General features: G+C 39.3%; 1 protein-coding gene across 1 annotated transcript; it reads right to left on the reverse strand.

Annotated features, from left to right (window-relative positions):
• Positions 1 to 44: 44 nt before the first annotated feature.
• On the reverse strand, positions 45 to 20,393 carry sugt1 (SGT1 homolog, MIS12 kinetochore complex assembly cochaperone). Its single transcript, XM_027156190.2, has 13 exons — positions 20,285 to 20,393; positions 20,148 to 20,196; positions 18,162 to 18,252; positions 16,185 to 16,254; positions 15,842 to 15,912; positions 15,218 to 15,271; positions 10,836 to 10,864; positions 10,311 to 10,333; positions 10,021 to 10,117; positions 8,667 to 8,774; positions 1,420 to 1,516; positions 1,142 to 1,314; positions 45 to 596 (listed from the first exon to the last, which is right to left on the reverse strand). The coding sequence occupies exons 1-13, from the start codon at positions 20,296 to 20,298 to the stop codon at positions 495 to 497; spliced, it is 978 nt and encodes a 325-aa protein (XP_027011991.1). The 5' UTR covers positions 20,299 to 20,393; the 3' UTR covers positions 45 to 494.
• Between the last annotated feature and the right edge of the window lie 67 nt (positions 20,394 to 20,460).

The raw sequence follows: 20,460 nt of genomic DNA on the forward strand, positions 1-20,460 counted from the left end.
TTTGTCAGATTCAAATGAAATATTTGCACAACATGACTGCCAAGAAAAGTTATTTTTTTTATTTACAGCATGTTTTGATAATATTCAAGGAAAACACAATTCATGATGCATTGTAAGAATTTGTATACTGATGCACGGCTACTTGACGATTGATGAGTGATATTCCAGAAAGTTGAATGATGTCAGACTGAGACGAGATGATCTAAACAGCTGTTCTTCAGGCAATATGAAAGCAAAGAAAAACCGCAGGTGTAGGACATGTTTAAACGATCAGAAAGTGGTCCTTCGGTGATCTTCGGTGTCGCTGGTGAACGACTATGAGCGATAAACAAGTGCTCACCGTGACTGTTAGTCGTAGCGTGTGATTATGCATTTGGGTCTGAAGTTCAGGGTGAATGTGAAGAGGAGATAATGTGAACATAACAGAGTGAAGGACAAGGCTGTGAGGTGATTATGGAACTGTACGGCTGATGAGAGCAGCGGGACGAGTTCCTTCAATATTGTTTATATTCCAAATTATCGGGGGGATTAACATCTACTTTTCGTTTTCCCACGTCTGTCCAGTTAGTACTGAGAACTGTGCCTCCTGATTCCATCTGTGTAGAGAGTAAGAAGGGATTAAACTCTCAGCAAACTACGTTAAACAAGCCACTGGTTTTCACGAGCACAAGAATCCAGTCAAATCTAAGTAATAAAAAAAATTCTGCAATAAAATCAGATCAAATCAGACCATGAATACACACACACACACATATATATATACACATACATACACATACATATATATATGTTTATGGTCTCATTGAATGGAAACATTGCTTAGCTTCCTCTGAGAAAGTGAACGTGGTCTGATTAAAGGTCTATATATATATATATATATATATATTACACACTAAGTAGGCTAAAATGAATAGCTAAGGTGTTTGGATTCTAGCCTACTTCATTATCTGAAGCTTTCTGGAGATAAAAACCGAAATCTTATGTTAGCAATCCAAAGAGATTGTATAGAACTTAAGCAGCAGATTTGGGGAAAGTATGTGTTGTGTATTGAGACAGTGTTTTTCTAACACTTACTACCCAGCGACGTTTAAAGGTTAATGCAAAACAATGAAAGGTGTTTGTATTCCGAGCCAGTACTTACAAAGGACTTGTTCATGGCTCTCTTGACCTCGTCGGAGCCGTCGGAGTAGATCTGCTGAAACAGCTTGTTCAGTGCTGCATCTCCCTCTAGCTTCTCATTCTTCTCTTCCTCCTTAATGTCACCCACCAACCTGTCCCAGTTGCGGGTGTAGTGGGAGGATGACGGGTATTGGTCTGAAACGAGAACAGGAATAACAGAGGAAAGCAGAAGTTGAGAGCGGGGGATTGTCAAGCCGGCACTATTTCAGAAGAGGAGATATGTGGCTTCTTGATACTGACTCGGCGAGGGAGAAAAGTGCTTCAAGTTGGGAAGGATGCCTTCGCCTTCCAGCTTTTCCCATCGGATGGCTTCCGTCTTTTTCATTTTTATCTCGACCTGTGGGGGGGTGGGAATGAGAGACCAAAGACAGACAATGAGCTATTGTCAAATCCAGCCACCTTGACTTGTTGCCTAAGCATGTAAAATGATCGGGCTTCCCGAAAAGCTTCACAGACACTACAATTCTGCAAACGTGATAGCGGCACATTCCTCAGAAACAGTGGAGCGTGACAGATCTGTGCGTTGTGATGACCAAAAGAAAAGATTGCAAATGAAAGAAGCCGTACCGCGCGGACAACTAGGTGCAAACACCTGATAGGGATTGTTTTTTTACAAAAAGGTCAGCAGAAGATTTAGTGCACACAATTGGAAAAAGAGGGTAGTTTTTGTTTGTTGAAGAAATGGTGAAGAATAAAAATGCTCAAACCCGCTGACACGCACTGACTTTATTTGGAGGTTATTTCCCAGGTGAAATGGCTTGGCCAATATATTCTCTTATAACAGAGCTTCATTATCACCAAGCATCCGTTAAGACCAGGAAAGGAAAATAAATGGGAGTGAATTAAATCAGTTCCAATGGTGCAGCTAAAGCATCAAAGTGCCTTAAATAGTGATTTAGGTGAAGGCAATCAAGCTGTAAATTAAAACCTCTGGCATGGCGGAAAAAAGTCAAGTAAAAATGTGAAAAAAGATGCAGCAGAAAAAAAAAAAAAATAGACAAAACAAATAAGGGTCCTCGGTGAAACAGAGAGAAATTGCCCTCTGAACATCAGGTGAACATTTTTACACTTCTCTTGCTTTTTGCAGCTTTGAGCGGTTGCCATGGATGATGACTTGTGAGGACTGGCTCATTTCCCCCCCTTCACTCTTTGGGCTATGCAACATTAATCTCCTTCCCATATCTGTTGGGGCTGGGTGTAAGGGGAGGTGACAGGCGCTGCACAACTGCTGAGAATCCTGACGGGCACCAGCGAAGCTGCCTGACAGTGCCATTAGGACCCTGAGGGGTGGCAGGGAAAAAAAATAATAAAAAAATTCTACATGCTACCTAAAAACTGCCTGCCTGTCATTGTCACAGCCATTAGAGCAGCCGGTGGCCATCCTTGGCATGTCACATATCCTGAGCTTCTTAAACTCACACCACCCAAAATACCCAAAAGAAGGGGGTTCGTGGGTTCTTACAAAGTGTCAGTGTACAAGACACTGATGTCTGGGCTGTGGATGAGAAGACATCTCATTAAAAAGAAACAAACAATCCAACAGAGACAGATATGGAAATTAAAAAGGAATGAATCTGATTATTTGTGTGTCAGGAAATGATTCGCAATAACACAACAGCTTCAGATCGGGTCCTTAGCCTTTCCCTTCCTTTCTCGTTCGTCCTTTCTGTCCGTTAAGGCAGCTAGTAATTGCTTCTCCCCGTCCCAGCATAGCAAGCAAGGTCAGGCACGTTCACTGAGGAAATTGTCTCTTTTTAGGGGTTAAGACAGTCAGTTTCTTGGGGGGTTGAAACACACTTGCACAAAAAAACACATATGGAAAAATGTCATGGAAAAAACGTATTCTTGCATTAACAAGATTAAGTACAAAAGTCCAACTTTTGACATTCTAATTCACCTCCTTCTCGAGATGCCTTAGGCTCTCTGTTTTTCAGACGGAAAAAAAAAAAAAACAATTTTCCAACGCAGAATTCCATGTTGACATTTCATTTGAGAACATGCACGACTGAAAGTGAAAACCAACCCCAAGGCGCTTTATTAAAAAAAAAAACCTTTTGCTTTAAGAGCCTAGGGCTTCCATCCATTTCCAAGTTCCTGAGCCCCAGAGAACCACTGACTGAGATCAAGGACTAATTACACAGCTGATACACATAATTTACTGTTCGGTGCCAACAAAATCTTGATAGATACCAAAGTCTGGCACTCTGAACGCTGTAGCCAGCAATTTATATTTACTGCTTCTGGGATATTCGGGAGCATGCGGCAGAAGCCTATGAATATATTCCTATAAACTCCTTAGACAAACATAATGCGTTATACTTCCACATACGGCTCTAAACATTTATTGTATGCTGTATAACAAGAAGGTCAATTAGTCAAACTAATTAAATTGTGGTGTACACCGCATCAGTAAGCAACCCGGGCTTCCACAAATAATGAAGTGTTGGGTCAGTCACCTAGAGGTCTGACAACTGCTCCGGTCTGCAGCCGACTCGATCGGTTCGTTCTGCGGGCTCTGTGGGTCTACTGAAATCTACACGGAGTGCAAAGTAAGGAAAAAAAACGGTATGGAGAATATTTCAAGGTTAGAAGGCTGCTGCATTTTGATAAACGAGGCATGCACTTCTAGAGACTGCTTGTTGTTCGTGTTTTAGTGTGAAAATAAAAACACAATATAGGATCTGAGGAAGCAACCGTGTGGCAAAATCTCGAGTAGTCGACAACATCTTTGGGGAAACCGCATAACAATGAAGGCAGAAGGAAGATTTGGATTCGCGGCATGTGCCGTGTTTGATGATAGTGCCGAGCGACATGCCGTGCCAGAGTGTTCGCTAAAACCAGGTGCTCCAGTGGGGCCCAGCAGACCCACGGACAAGTGGGGCTTTGTGAAGACTCAGGTCCAGGGTCCAGGACTGTGTGGGTGTGTGTGTGTGTGTGTGTGAGAGAGAGAGAGAGAGAGAGAGAGAGAGGGGTGGGGAAGGAGGGGTGTTGGTTACACCTCCCTCTACTCTTCCTCACGTTTAAACAGGGCTCTTGTTACACTAGCCTATACAGGAACCCCGGTATGTGTTTCTTTCCACCGTTGCCATGGTGCAAGGTGCAGGGTGGAAGTGAGGTGAATCTGGTGGAGACAGTCGCATATTTAACATGCGTGTGTGTGTCTGCGCTCGCACCAAAACAATCATTTGCTTGCTATTGACCAGGCTTTGCAATGTGTTTGCTCTACAAAGGCTAGAAATTCAACAGCGGGGCAACAACAATGGCTGCCTGTCTGATACCCGCCCAAAACAAGGACAGCAAATATCCAGGTTTCAGTCACTAATTCGGTTTAGAAATTCTATATCCGCATTCAAGCCTTTTTTTTTCCTCCTCCTAAAAGATAGAACAGGATATAGGAGTGTCTATTTGCGGCTAATTGTCTGTTTCGCCAGCTAGTGTTTGCTTTTGTTGTGAGTAGAACTGAACCTACATGGTGCTTCTCAAATCACAAAGAAAACATTTGAATGTAATTAAATCGAGCGCCATTTTAAATCAAGCTAAAAACAAAACCCTGTTAAAAAATTATTTACAAAGTACATGTGATGTGACATTTATAGACCAAAATCTGCTATTTTACCCACCGATAATGTGTTCAATAGAATCAAGAACATTTTCTAATGACGACTGACAGGTTATAGAGTAAACAGCACACAGCCGTGGACAAATCGTACATTTATTAGCTAGCCCACCAGTTTTGTTTCCGCAGAAACTAAAGGCTAAAATGCTATATGTTCATTTGCTCACATAAAACATTTACATAGAGTGAATAAGTCTGCTAAATGAGTGCATTACGATCAACTAAGAAAAATGGGGTAAAGCTGTTGCATTCCAAATAAAAGCGGTAACTTGTCATTTCTATCGTCTGAATAAAAAGCTTAAAGAAAATGTCCCCGACAAACACGGGAAATCTAGACCGTCTAATCACACTCAAGTTAAACAAGTGACATCAATACAATAGCCATATTCAGAGCTGCTCACAACATTAGCAGTAAATAATGTGTAAAACCTGTGTAAATGTGAGCGGTGCCGCATTTCCTTTAGACCAATTAACAACAGACATTTGCTTCTTAAAGGCAGGGTCTCAGATTTTTGAGAAATGCTTCAGAAAACTGTCGGGCCGAATAATAAACAAAAATCAAAACAAATGTTCAGCCAATGAGCAGAAAGGGGCGGGGCTTGTCAATACGGGCGAAGAGTGTGTTCAGTGCGCATGTGTAACGTTAGCAGAAAGCGTTTTTAACATTGACATGGAGGATAAAAACAAAGAAAGAAAGTGAAGAAAGGCTTACGATAAGGCAAGAAGTAGGACGTGTTAATATAGGATCAGCTTTCCAGCGCTGGAGAGAACTGAAGGAGCAGGAAGTTGGTGCATATTCACAGTTTTCCGAGTCAATAACTCCTGAGCTAAACGCTGTTACTACACAAATAACATCTCTTTTCTATCGTAACAGCGTTTAGCTCAGGAGTTACTGACTCGGGAAATGCAACTTTACTTAACTTTTTTCCTTCTCGATAGGTGAGTAACGTTGGTTTTGCTTTGTTACACAGAACTAATATATGCCTTTGTCCTTTGCATGATTATGCTTGTGTGTCATTTTTGCTTGTTTGTTTATCTGCAATCGTATTGTTCTTCCCTTCAGCTATGATAAAGACACATTTCTTTCCATTATTTGCCTGGGTTACGTATGTATGTGTGGGCGGAGCTATCAATACAGGGGTGGGACCCATTTGGGTTAGGGGCGTGTTTGTTTTGGTGATTTCAAATGTCGAAATTGGCTTTCAAAAATCGGAGACCCAGCCTTTAACTCCAACACTGCCACTTGATCTAGTGTATACATACACATACACACACACACACACACACACACACACACACACACACACACACACACACACATAACTCTGAGTTAGCTGGCTAGTTCGTTGCTAACTACTTGAATGTCAGGTCATCGGTTTGTCCAACTGTGTAGCCTGAATGAGGTCAAAAATGATTTCTAAGAGGAGTCGAAAAACATTGTGATTATTCTCACCTTAATAAAAAAAGTTTCTAGTGTAGCGCATCATCTTCCATGGACAAAGTCAACCATCTGATGGGCAATGCATGACATTATCATCATTAGTGAAGATTACCCAATGCTAGCGTTGTCGTATGCTTTCAATATAGTGACAGCGATGTAGTACACTGGAGTGTTATATAATGGCTTTGTGCTGGATTTATTTTACTCCCTTTTGTCAGCGCTTCCTCATACCCACATGCTAATGATTCAGAAAAGATTTGTGGTGAAGGTTTCTCATCCATGGGTGAAGGTGTCACACATGCACGCTAAATTAATCCATCTAGCAAAAAGCGTTCTGCCGTTGGGATGTGACAATACGCCATGAGATGATGCAATCGTCGTGCATAAACGCAATGATTTGAATTGTGCAAATGTGTGATAACTGCATTCTATTAATTATACATCTCCTGCAATTTCATTGTTTGAACACGAGAGGTCCCAATCTGTGCAACCGACAGTACGCTGGTCACTTTATCGCGTACATTTGTGGAGAACACGCGAATCATCTGAAAGCAAGACAAATAGCCTGACGGGGGGTGGGGTGGGGGGTGGGTGGGTGGAGTAAACCGCATCAGCGACAGACCAACAGTACAGTTGTGTGTCAAGCTGCAGACTACACAATGGCAGGGTTAGGGGTTACTATTTAGTACACGTATATTAGTATTGGATTTCCATTACATACATTTGAAATAAAATAATTAAGTCATAATTCTTTCATACATTTTTAAAAATCATCATTTTAATAAATTTTAACAAACCCTTATATTAATATTAATTAGTGTAGGCCTAATTAATATTTAATAAATCGCTATAACTATGGGATTATAGTATTAGATTTCAAACCCAATATAGATGGAGGATTTTAATTCGCAGTAGGGATCTCTGTGGAATTTAGTGGATTTATAATGTCTTGATTAATCCAATTCAATTCAAAATAGTTACTCTACAAAGAAAAAGTGTTAGTCGGTCAATAATAAATATTAAGAAAAATAAAGAAGTAAAAACATCTGGATTTAACTAAGCAAATATTCAAGAGCCTTCCATTGGGAAATTACTGCTGTGATTCAAGAGTTTCATCTGGCAACAAGTTACTAAAGCTGATGTGGTGACTAGTTCGTCGTTTCTTAAGACCATGTCGAAGGACATAAACTGTGGTTGTGGAAAAGATGTTATTCTGTTTGAGAAGGTTCAGACCGAGGGATTGGGATTAAACAGATGTGTTGCCTTAAGAAAACCTGCCTTAAGACTGATCGGGAAAAAAAAAAGTGCTTCAAATTGCCATAATGGAACATTGGGAAGAAGGTCATGTGGTCTGACGAGACCAGATTTGCTCTATTCCAGAGTGATGAGCGCATCAGGGTGAGAAGAGAGGCAGGGGAAGTGCCTAGTATTGTGATCTGAGCTTATTGTCAGAATTCATCCGGATCAAATCGTGACAGAGCATGAGGCACCACTTTCACACACAGGCCACCACAGAGTCCCTTAGCTGCATTAAGAATGTTTACGTTTTGCTGGAGAAGACTTCATGCAGCGGTCCGGCTCTCCCGTCGTCGATACGAGCTCTAGCAGAGAAACTTGTGCCATGCTAATCAAAGCAAAAGAAATATTTCGGACTTTTTTTTTTGCCCATGCAGCGTACAGCATCGCTATAGAATGTGTCATTTCAAATATTTGATGTTTGACTCGATATAGCTGAACTCTCCTGCTACTGAGCACTTTACTGCAGCTTTAGGAGACGCCAAGCCTCGCTACTTGTTCAGAAAGAGTGACATTACATGCAAGCTGCCCATAATACAGGTACCGCATACACACAATACTTCTGCAAACCTCTACATCTAATTCGACAAGAAAACTGTGTGTTCGAACACGATGCCAATTTATTTAAGGGGTAAGAAAGTTACTCAGGAGACAGGCTTTACAAATGCTATCAGCTATAAATCTTTTGAAGTAGTTAAGTCAAATCTTCCTTATCAACACGCACAAGCTAACAAGTTTTTCTAACACCGGCCTCGTCGTATTGTAGCCCTGTTAATGAACAGCAGAACTACAGCACATCTCTTCATCCCCTACACTTAATATACAGAAACGAAGCAGAAAAGCAGACGATGACATACTGATAACTTGGTTTATAGCACAAGACGCTGCTTAGGAATCCACCGTCTGCGTTTCCCTGTGGCGGCGGCACTGGGACCGGCACTAAGCCGATTCGTGACACCGACAATTACTACAAACTACACGGTTATTGATTATGTTGTTAATTATGACAGATTTATTTTTTAGCAGAATTCCATTGATGATTGATTTTATTATGAACAACAGTTCCCGACAACAATCTCTTACAAGAGTCTAAAGTTATTTTATATAGAAAAATGCAAAAGGTTCATGACGTACCTTGGTGGAGAAGATCTTGTATGTGCTCTGCTCGGGAACCACAGGGTGTAGCAGGTGGATATTTAGGCAGTAATCCTCTCCAGATGGAAGTTTCAACGATGCTTTCAACTGTGGAAAGGGGCAAAAATAATTTAACTCGGCAAAAAATTAATTAATTAATTAATTGATATATTTCTAAAAAAAAATAAATAGATAAAAAAAAAATATATTAACATTTATTTATTTATTTAGTTGGTTATTAATAATAAAAATAAAAAAAAAATCACATCTTGTTTTCATTTTGTCCGGCTGGACTAAAACATCTCGAGTTAAAAACATTTTCTCTAATGTGAATCAATGATTTGAAGATTAATATTCAGCAAGACAGGAGGAGAACTTAATATGAACATCTGGCTAAATCCAGGCAAACGTTTAATAAATAAAAATACAAAAAAAAAATTAGTAACTGGCTTTGCTGGCCAAAGACACCGCTGCTGATAAGATCTGCTAAATTATGTAGATCATGAAACTTTGTTCTACTAAGGCGTAGCTGCAGGTGTGGTGAGGGAGAAGCCTGGGGGCAGGTTTGATGCCCTGGAGTGAATCACACAGTGGAAAGAAGGCAGGAAGAGATGGAAGCTCCCCGTTCCCTGAAACTTCTCCTAAGGCTTAGCTTTGAGGCTCACTTCAACTCCAAGTCTCCTGATTATGCCTCCTTTCCTCTCTTCTTCCCTTTCTCTCCTCATCCTCCGCTCCCCACACATATACCAGAGTTTGTGTGCTTTAGAGGAGGATGCTTTGAGCTGGCGAGGACTTCTCATTAATGCCACGCAGACTGCTGGTATATCCCGACGGGAGTCGCGAAAACAGCCTGCGGGCAGGTTCCCCTGATAGCGCTGCATCCATATTTTATCTCATCTCTAGCTCGTTTGCAACCAAATTATTACACTATACTCACATTATACGTAATTAATTTATAGGATCCACATCAAACAAGGGCGAAACTTTGATTTTCTTTCTTTTTTTTTTTTTTAAAAGAAGAGAAAAGATAAGAGAGAGAGAGGGGGAGGCCCTGTACAGATTTTTTCCACACTTTTAATCTGAATGCTTTGTGAAAGGACATGAACAGTTGTTTATCACGCCAGCAGCTCTGACAACACGTCAATATGCCTGTTATACTTTCTGTAACTCTTAATAATAGACTCAACACGTGCTTTTCATTAAAAAATGGTAAATTCTAGATGAACACTGCACTTCCGAAACATGTAAACATCGTGATTGGGAACGAGACCGGATAGATAAGAATGCTGTTATTAAGCATTATGAACACTAAAATACGTTAACATGTACGTTCCACCTAAGATCTGGTGGTTACCTCTTTTTCCTTAAATGTGATGCTGACGTCCTCCTTCTTGACATTTTTTACCATTAGGGTGATGGTGACTTGAGATTCCGTCTGGTACCAGTCGTGTCTGGGGAAAATAGAAAGAGTTGAGCGACCAAATACTAACCACTGGCTCCGTAATAGCCAAATAATAAAAAACAACCGTTTCTTCAAAAGCTCACACAAAATCTTCTCACCCCACGGTGGGACCGTGTTTGGAGCCATTACAAGAGCATTATGTGGTATTTCAATGCATAAGTCAGTAATTCTCCTGCACTTACTTGACATGTGGAGCTGCAGTTTGCTGTCGACATTGAGAAATGTGCGTGTGCGTCCCACATGAACCGAAGGGAAAGACAAACAAGTCACAGATCAATGAAAATACAGCAGAAAATAGCTATGCCATTAATAACCCACTGTATCTGATGTCTTGTGGAGGTATTGTGAAGTGAGCAACAGTGCCCCCAACTGGGCGGATTTATTATTATTTTCTTTTTTTCTTTTACAAAGGCAATTTACACACAAAGAATTTTCTCTAGAGGACGACGATGTAGAGCCAAATAGAACTCGGCTGCTACTCCACCCGTGATAACTTTCGTTTCATGTAACAAAACTAAAAAAAAAAAAAAAAAAGTAAGTAAGTAAATTAAAGTAGACACCATGATGCATAACCTCGACCAAAAAGTGTGCAATCCTGAAGTTAAAGCCATTCGTGTGTTGATGGTGATGTTAGCTGAATTAATTAGGCTCTAATGCAATATTAAAGGCAGGAGTAATTACAAGGGACAGTTTAAAAGCGTACATACCAAATTTGAGGTTCCGTTTTGGTCTTGTGCTGTAAGAACGAAGCAGAAAGTACAAAGCATCAATTAGATAAACCATCTGCAGACTGTGAGCTAAATATAACCTCGCTGTCTACGAAGTCATACTGCATCTGAATGCGAACGGATACCTAATTAAACTAGAAGTCTTCCACGATAAATGGTTGATAAAATAATGCACGTCTGCAGTACGTACGATTGGAAACGCAGAAGTAAATGTGACGCCGTTAGACGTGCTTTAAATCTAGATAACCCACAAAGTTTAAACACTCGTATGAAGGCAAATCTTTACAACAAAACTATAGACTGTAAAACATTTCCCCGCTGGACATAATTCTATAGTTTGAGAGCTGTTTATCATTCCAAGTGGATTTTGTGGCACCATAAATGAGAGCCTAAAAGGTCCCCCAACCATATTACGCTGTTATGTTTCATAAATTATTAAATATTTTCATAAGCAGTATGAGATGGAGCTCGCAAGCAACCGACAGTTCACTAATGGCTATTAAATTGAGGTCGCATTTCAAAAGAAGGAGGAAAATAAGGGGGAGAGATTCGAAGTGGGGAAAAGAAAGAAAGAATGAAAAAATTTAATCTAGTTGTGAGTTTTCTCTATTTCTGTTCTATAGACAAGAGCCAGAGGGCTGCGAAGGAGGATTAAAAAAAGCTAAAGAGCAGACAGATATAGCAAATGTCCCTCGCGACATAAAAGGTCTGTGTAACACTTCCAAAACAAAAGCACCATTTCGATACAGAAGAGAGGAAGACAACCTTGATCGGTCTAGACGCTCCGTGCTACAAACACACCCACAAAGGATAAAGTGCGAAACAACGCAAATGTTTTTTTATTCTTGACAGCTTCTAATTCAAACATTGTAAATATGATTTCGCATCAGAAGTGACAGTGACAGCCAAAGGACAGCATGCTGCTTGATTCTTGAATCATCAAAAAGAAAAGACGCTGCTTTTTAAAAACACCCGTGCGGCTCCCAGCATGTGCTGCGCTGTGTTTTCCTAAACGCACAAACACACACACTTTACTTCTGCTGGTGGCAAGTTCAACAGGGTTGTTTATCATGTACATCAGTGCATTAACAGTTATTTGTTGCCCTCAGGCATTCAATTCAGCATGCTGGGTCTAAGAATAGTCTGTTTTAAATATTGTATGAGTGAGTGAGCTGTTAATGGAGATCTTGGGCCAATAAGCTGACTTTTGACACGTTTAACTAAGGGTCCTTACGACGCAGCAGACGCTGTACTGATAATTATTCTGCCGGCATATTTGCCAGCTGTGTTCAATCCTACTCTCAGAGATCTACAAAGCTAAAATATATCTGAATATCAGGGTTAAGTACATTAGATCACTGCAGAAAAATAGATAATTGCAGTTAATTATTAGTTAATCCTTCCAGTGTGAAGGATACGAACGAAACGATGCACGGCAAATGAAGGACGACTATTAAACGCAGAATATTTCTTAAACCATTTCTGTTCAGGTGATTAGACCTTTTTACATAATGTTCTAGCTAAGAGAAAAGGATGTTGCATAATCAGCATTTCTATTTCTACTATGAGCAAATGTGAGGATTGCTTAAAGCACATCTAAGGAGAATGCAATGTTCGCAATGTTTACAGGCACAGAAAAATACTGTGTGGAAGAAGAATGGAAAAACCTTTGCTCGATCGCTTAGAAATCAGAGCAATCTGCACTGAAAGCAACTCCAAAATGAATTCAGATGTGATTTCCATTAACAGCATCCCACAGAATCGTTAATATGGTGCTCATAATTTGGACCTTTTAGCATGTTGCTCTGGACGTACATTAGACGGTCCTCCAGTATATACTGATCATTCCTTCATCTACATTACCTGCTTTATTCAAGGTGGAACGCAACCCATCATTTACAATCGCACACACATTCCTACTCAATCACCTACATTGACCCAATTGACCCCCATAAAAATATGTATTTTGTAAATATTCTGATTTCAGTTATAGAGCTTACAATTTATTTATTCAGACTGCAATCATCCGATTTGCATCCAAGCAAATGCACTCTGACAAATACGTGCCCCGTTCCAAAGACGTACTTAGTAGGCTAAACCTCATCTCTAAATTGTATGTCGTGCGTGAGTGTATATGCGATTTGGCACTGTACATAGTGTCCCCTGCCTTGTGGCAAAAGTCCCTTGGGAAAGTCTTCAGATTTCCAGTCAAAGATAAAAAGTACAGAAATTCGATGGACGGACTGTGCGGTTTTCCGCGAGCTTTTCCCTTTGTGTTGAAAGGTTAGAATTTGTACACGTCTGCAATCGTACCTTCTCCAAAATCGAAATTTCTTTGACTTGACATTACAAACATTACAGGCTGCTCCGAATGAAGGTCTACGCGCTACCACGCTCGAGTCATCACATCATCTGTGTATGTTACACACTACTGCTGCGGCATATTGTACAAAAAGCATAATATTGCACAATATTCTTATTTGCACTTTACACACTTTATGTACATAACTGATCTGTCGTATATTATGTATTCATATTTAATACTCATACTGTCTATTGTATCACATCTACATTGTCTTGTATAGTACAGTGTTATTTATGTCTGGACTTTTGAGAGTCACAAACAGCTGGAACCAAATTCCTTGTGTGTGAACACAATTTCCCAATAAACCCGATTCTGATAACGTGGCAAACAAGAATTTTAAGATAGTGATGGGTATTCACTGTGTTTCTAACTTGTCCAGAAGGCTTTATTTAAAAAGCTGCTTTTTTTTTTTATTTCACTGCTTCGCGTTCAATCAGCAGGAAGCCTAATGTCCTCATGGGGATTTACCGAAAACGGGGGAAAAAAAAAAAAAATGCTGCAGGCGAATAAATGAGCCACGGCCCAGAGGCAACCCGAAGCATGGTGGTTGGAAACCTGATCTATGATTTCAAACACAGCAAAGTCACATAGGGCAAATTAGAAGTGAAAATACTACATGGTTCAAAACCAATTCTATAAACTCTGGGCTACATTATTTAGCCGGTCTGCTACACTACGACTGAGAAAAAGCTTCCCATCTGATTTCCTGTTTCTATATAAACACAGTACAGACCAAACGTTTGGACACACCTTCTCATTCCTTCAAGAGTTTTCTTTATTTTCATGACTATGAAAATTGTAGATTCACACTGAAGGCATCAAAACTATGAATTAACACATGTGGAATTATATACATAACAAAAAAAGTGTGAAAAAATGACCCCAAACACACCTCCAGGCTGTGTAAGGGCTATTTGACCATGAAGGAGAGAGATGGGGTGCTGCGAGAAATGACCTGGCCTCCACAGTCACCGGACCTGAACCCAATCGAGATGGTTTGGGGTGAGCTGGACCGCAGAGTGAAGGCAAAAAGGCCAACAAGTGCTAAGCATCTCTGGGAACTCCTTCAAGACTGTTGGAAGACCATTTCAGGCGACTACCTCTTGAAGCTCATCAAGAGAATGCCAAGAGTGTGCAAAGCAGTAATCAAAGCAAAAGGTGGCTACTTTGAAGAACCTAGAATATGACATATTTTCAGTTGTTTCACACTTTTTTGTTATGAACTAAATGTTTTCTTTGAATGAGAAGGTGTGTCCAAACTTATATATATATATATATATATATTAACTCTCACCATATATTTTATTAAGCACATCTAGACACCTTCATGCAGTTTTTTTTTTAAATCAGCTAATCATGTGGAAGTAATGCAGTGACACTTAATGTTCACGTCAAATGTCAGAATAAACATTTCTGAAGCTGCAGATCTCCTGGGATTGGGAGCAAACCTCACTGTGATTATTGGCTTAAATAACCACTCTTTACTACATGAGCAGAAATGCATCTCAGCACTGGCTAAAACATTGCCAAAAATCTAGAGGTTGAAAAGCTACAACATCAGAAGCCATCAGAAACTGGACTCAAATCCTGTAAGACACGAGCAGGAATCTGAAGCACAGACTCACTGAAACTGGACAGTGAAGACTGAAGACAAACCAAACCTGGTGTCGGATCCCAGGTGATCGGCAGTTCCTGAAACTCAAAACTGTCCGATTCTGTTTAATTTCAGCGTGAACTTAAGCTCTTGACTTGTATCTGCATGACTTTTTCTTTCGCACTGCAGCCAAACGATTGGGAACAGAATCAGAAAACTGCAGGTGATCCTAATAAAACATGTTTATATGATATATGATATATGAACTCGCTGCCCAGTTTATAGGGATGATGTACAGTAGCGTGGAAAGGGTTGTTGGTTCAATGCAATGTCAAATAGACGACTGAACAAATCGATGACTGAACATTGTTAAAATGTAAAAATTACTAAGTCTAAACTTACTTGCCATTTTCTCTTCACATTTCTTGATCCACGTTTGAAAGTCTTCATTAGCACCTGTGGAAAATATTAACTGTAAAAGTAAACTGGAACAAACCAATTGCGTAAACATCTACAAAGTGTTGGCGGTTTGTTGTTTTTCATGCCGACGACCAGATATGAAGCTCGCGTAAAAATTGGCCACGCTGCTTGACATAGGAATGTGTTCAATGGCAGGTTTTCAATTTTGGGGAACAGAACCCACTACGTTCTTTAGTATACTGAGAACAAGTATAAACAAATCAGTAAAACTGGATGCCAACAGGAATGCCTCAGACACCAAAAGGTCCAATGCTTTTTTTTTCTTTTCTTTTTTTATTAACCTGTATTTCTGAAATCCTCTTAAATTGGACTTCAATCAGAAAGAAGTGTGTTGAAGAAAAACAATTTCAGCCAGTTGACCTTGACCCTGTTCGTTCAAAAGTGTAATAATCTCGAATGGAGAGATTAACTGAAAACATAATGCTTAAACCATAAAAAAAAGTTGGTGAAAAAAAAAAAGTAGTACTCATTAAAATAAAATTATATATATGTATATTACTCATTAACAACGATGTTTCGGTTGCCTTCGCACATAAACTGGCTCACCTTCAACTCCTTTTCCAGCTGTGAAGGCCTGGTGGGCAGCACTGATGTTGTTAAGATGATATTCTGCAATTCTACGAAACGAGAAAAAGAAGCAGATGCAATAAAATCTAATCGAGTAACTTTGGCGAAATAAAGCCGACACGGCAGCAGTTACATAACAGAACTGTAGGAGGTGGACTGCTGCTGTTCTTTCTCCATGCGACAATGTTTCAAAAAGACCAATTAATATTCAAATGTATGTGAATAACACATGACAATTTGAAATAACACGATCAATCAGTACTCAGTATTTAACAAACAGCCATGGAGGGTATGTGGGTGATCACGTTGTGTAGGAACTCACCCTGTTCTCAAAAATGCAAGCGTCATACCAGGCTGAAGCTCCTGTGCTTTCTTAGCATCATCAACTGCTCCTAAAAAAATGTTTTATAGAAAATTAATAACTAGGATCAAAAGGTCCTTAACCAGGGCACCTGGGAATAGCACATTTGTGACCAAGTTTAGTTAGGTTTTTTTGTTAGTATAACAATAATAGGAAGAAAACAAATGCTATTTTCTAATAAGTTTTTCCCCCCATGTGGTTCTCTCATACAGTCGAGCGATATGATAATCCGGCATTCACTAAATTCCAGGGGTTTCGTCACCACGTCGTAAAGGGGTCCTATTTCTGGAGGTCTTGGAAAAATGCCCTCTTTCAAAAAAAAATAAATAAATAAATAAAAAAATAAGAGCGTAATAATGAAGGACAAAACAGTCATACAGGTAGATTTTATATCTATTTTGCTTTATTATCTTACAGTCAAGCTGTTTTCGAAAACAAATAAACACCCAAAAATTACGGTTAGGGTTAGATTATTAAATAGGCCACGCCTACCTGATGACACAATATCTGTTACGCTGTTCTGAAATCCCTGGATATAAGTGCATCCCATGATGTGCCCATACACCCAAATCGCACCACCTGCTATGCCACACCCACTGGGCAATTAGACTAATTTGACAGCATTTGACTAATCAGAGGTCTGCACTATATTTTACACACACATGCATGTCCCAGCACATAACAGTATATAGAGTATAACAGCTCGGTTGGCATTGGTAAAAGCAGTAATGGGTGGAATCACAGCAATTTCATCAAGCCTAGCTGCAAAATGTAGTGAAAAATGGACTACAAACTAAAAAACAGCTAGACAGAGTCCACATTAGCACACTTTGTGAAACAAGGTCTATTGCAACTGCGTCACAATGTTACTGACGAGTCAAAAAAAAAAAACATTACTTCAATGTTATTATTTCATCTGAATTGTATTTCATAATTTTACGAATGAGCCCAAAAGTGAGCACGTCCATCCTTTCAGAGTAAAGAGAGCGTTGCAATACCACTGAGTCATAATCAGCTGAAAGTCTATAGCAGCAACGGCTGTGAAAAGATTAGGTGCACTTCGCAGGAATGCTCAGTAAACTGTATCTATTTTAGATCAAAACCCTTTTACAGATCGCTTGTCTAAGATCCACATAAGCACCATTTCCTGTTATTCTGCTGCTCAAAGTGTTTAAACATGTTTGCAAATTTAAACTCAATCGCTTCATTTGAAATCTCACATTTCACTGGAATCTTTTAAAGGCAAAACGAATATTTTTCGTTTAACAGTGAATTTTTTAGTGGAAACTAATAAATACAGTCAACTGACAATAAATATATACCTGTCAAATGTTAGCTAAATCGAATCCACACTGAAAGATTTTTTTCTTATATTAACAAACTAAAAACTTTTTCCATTTACAGCTTAGCCCATGGATCCACAAACCAGTGAGCTGGAGGAAAGGGGACGAGGCATCCAGGCCGTGTCAGGTCATATCAGAGCATTTAAAACACCTGCACCAAATCATTAATGATTCATATCTCATATTTATTCGGTGGGAAAAGATTAGTGGCATGGCATCATGCATGTTTGATATCGACTGGGAAACTAGGACTCTTTCGGTGAGTATTCCATGTGAGAAGATACTTACAGTAGAATGTACTGCATGTAGTGTAGTACGTCATTTTGTACACAACTGTAGTTATGTTCCAGACAATATAAGTTATCAGTCACAGCTGTCATCCTGCTATATTTGAAGTACTTCACTGCATCCAATCCAAGCATTTCGAATAAGACAACAAAGATCTACTGTCCAGGCTAACAAACATCAGCATTAAAACACCCATTAAAACCTGTTTAAATAAACCTTTGGAGCACCCAACATCATTCTGGAAGAACATGAGCAAAAGGACTTTAATAATAACAACATGAGACTTAGAGAACACACAATCACTTACTGTTATAGTCTTTGAGCAAGATATGTGCATATGCTCGTTGGCACAGCCATTCCGCATGGTCCGCCTTCTCACCTAAAGCCACGTTCAGCTCCTGGGAAAAAAGCAGAAAATAGATACATGATCGATATCGATAAAAAAATGTGTTCGATAAAACGCTAAGTTTAAGAGAAAGGTTAAGTTTAAAATAAAATTGTTTAAATGTAGTATATTTTTTCTCCTGGTCCTTATTTTAAATGGGTCATAAAAAAAATCAATAATCTATATCAACCGATATGAAACACTGATATCGTGATACAGTTTTCAGCCATATCGCCCAGCCCTAATACTGCAGAGGCTAAATATTGCAGTAATAAGAAAAAAAAATAAAGTGGATAGGGTAGAAAGCGGAGGTGGATAAGGAGACAGGCAGATAAGCACAGGGAAAGATACTAGGGTGTCTCGGCAGGAAAAACATAAAACGACAGAATGAGGCGATTAAAACCATGGCTTTAATTATGAATAATTAATGAATAAGACATGACAGGGCCTGTTGTTATAGGAATATAATCATTGATGGAGGGTTGCAGTGTGGCCTGTTACAAAGCAGAGTTAATTATAACACTTTGAAGTTGATTGGTTTTCCCTTTAATTCTGAAGAGTTTTATTCCTCTTATACCACAAAAAGTAATCAACGGATAAATGAACAGCAAAGCCTACTTTTTAACAAAAAATACTGCAAGGTTTTACCAAAGAAACGCATGTCAGATAATAATTTGCATAACTGATAGAGAGGTACAAACCCAATTTCCAGTGACCAACTAGCTCTGTGTGTGTGTGTGTGTGTGTGTGGCAACAACGTATAGCAATGGTCTGTTTACACAAACAATAACAGTTAATATGTATGTCCTTTACTAAAGCCTTTCTGGTGGCAACATGTCAACAGATAACAGATGTATACAATGGATCAAAATCAATGGAATAAGGACACTTACTCTGAATAAGAATATGAGAGTTTTCCACAGATATCAAAACTTTTATAGAAGTGACATCCTGATGACATCCTGATGCATTATTTCCTTTTCCATTAAGTGCACGGTTTGGAGTGTTATTCCGCTTACAATACGGCAACTTGCCATCGATTACAACGTTTATGAACGAACAGCATGTTGTGAACTGTAATGGTTTATAGTTAGATTTCGTGTTACCTCTGAGAGACTAGTCTTCCCATCCACACTTACATATTACAGAAACAATCATTCCCTCCCACACGTCTCATTTTCTTTCTATCTCCACTTGATCACATCTCGCTTCTTCGTATTCGTCTTCTCCTCTCAAAAAGCGAAGCTTGTCATTTTTATAAATCAAGCTTAAAATTCACTTTCCTGAAGACTTTCCTGTGCTGATAAAACTTTGCACAGCACTTTACAAAGCACTGTTACAAAGCACACAAACCAGAGACTCCTATAATAAAGGTTAAATAAACAGCCCACAACAAAACAGTCCAACATATCAACAAGTGTTTTACATTGTTAAACATAATTTTTAAAATCTGGTCATTATTAGTCTCAAATTATTAAGTGATAATAGGAGCTTTTTATTTATTTATTTGTTTAATTTTTAATGATGCTCTATAGCATTAAACACAACTATAAATGATTAAAAAGCACAATGTGGCCCAGCCAGTGTCGTATATTATCTCTAACTTAAACAGATCCATCTGTACGTTAAATCATTTCAAGCACATAACCTAGCAACACGGCTAGTTAGCTACCACACAGCTGTGCTAAGCTAACTTAGCATATCACATCATTTATATTAGCTTAGCTAACTAGCATTCTAGAGTTTGTCATTATATGGTTAACATCTTAAAATCTAAGCTGATTAGAAAGCAAATGACCGTCACGTTATCTTGTCAATGAGGACATATTAGTGTGTAGACGTCAGCTGTTAAGAGAGTTAGCTAATTCTAATAGCACCCCAAAGCTAACTGTTAGCTAATAGCATTACCTCAAGAGCTCGCGCTGGGTCCGCGTCTATAAAGCTGTCAGTAAAACTCCTGCAACGAGAAGATGTCTGTATTACTAATATACCTTTAAAAAAAACACACTTTTAACACAAAACATTTCACTTTAGGATGCACGCACTTGTCGCTTGCCATTACCCCGCTGTCTCTTCGAGAATGTCTAGAACGTTCTGGATGTGAGCTAGTGATATTTCCCCCTACCTGTATTCCGTAAAGCCCGCCCTCTTGCGCTACGATTGGCTGACTTGTGAGGAGATTGTGTTAAAGGCCAATCGTAGCGCAGGGAACTGTTTCCCT

This window comes from Tachysurus fulvidraco, chromosome 18, assembly GCF_022655615.1.
Source record: "Tachysurus fulvidraco isolate hzauxx_2018 chromosome 18, HZAU_PFXX_2.0, whole genome shotgun sequence".
Lineage (NCBI taxonomy): Eukaryota > Metazoa > Chordata > Actinopteri > Siluriformes > Bagridae > Tachysurus > Tachysurus fulvidraco.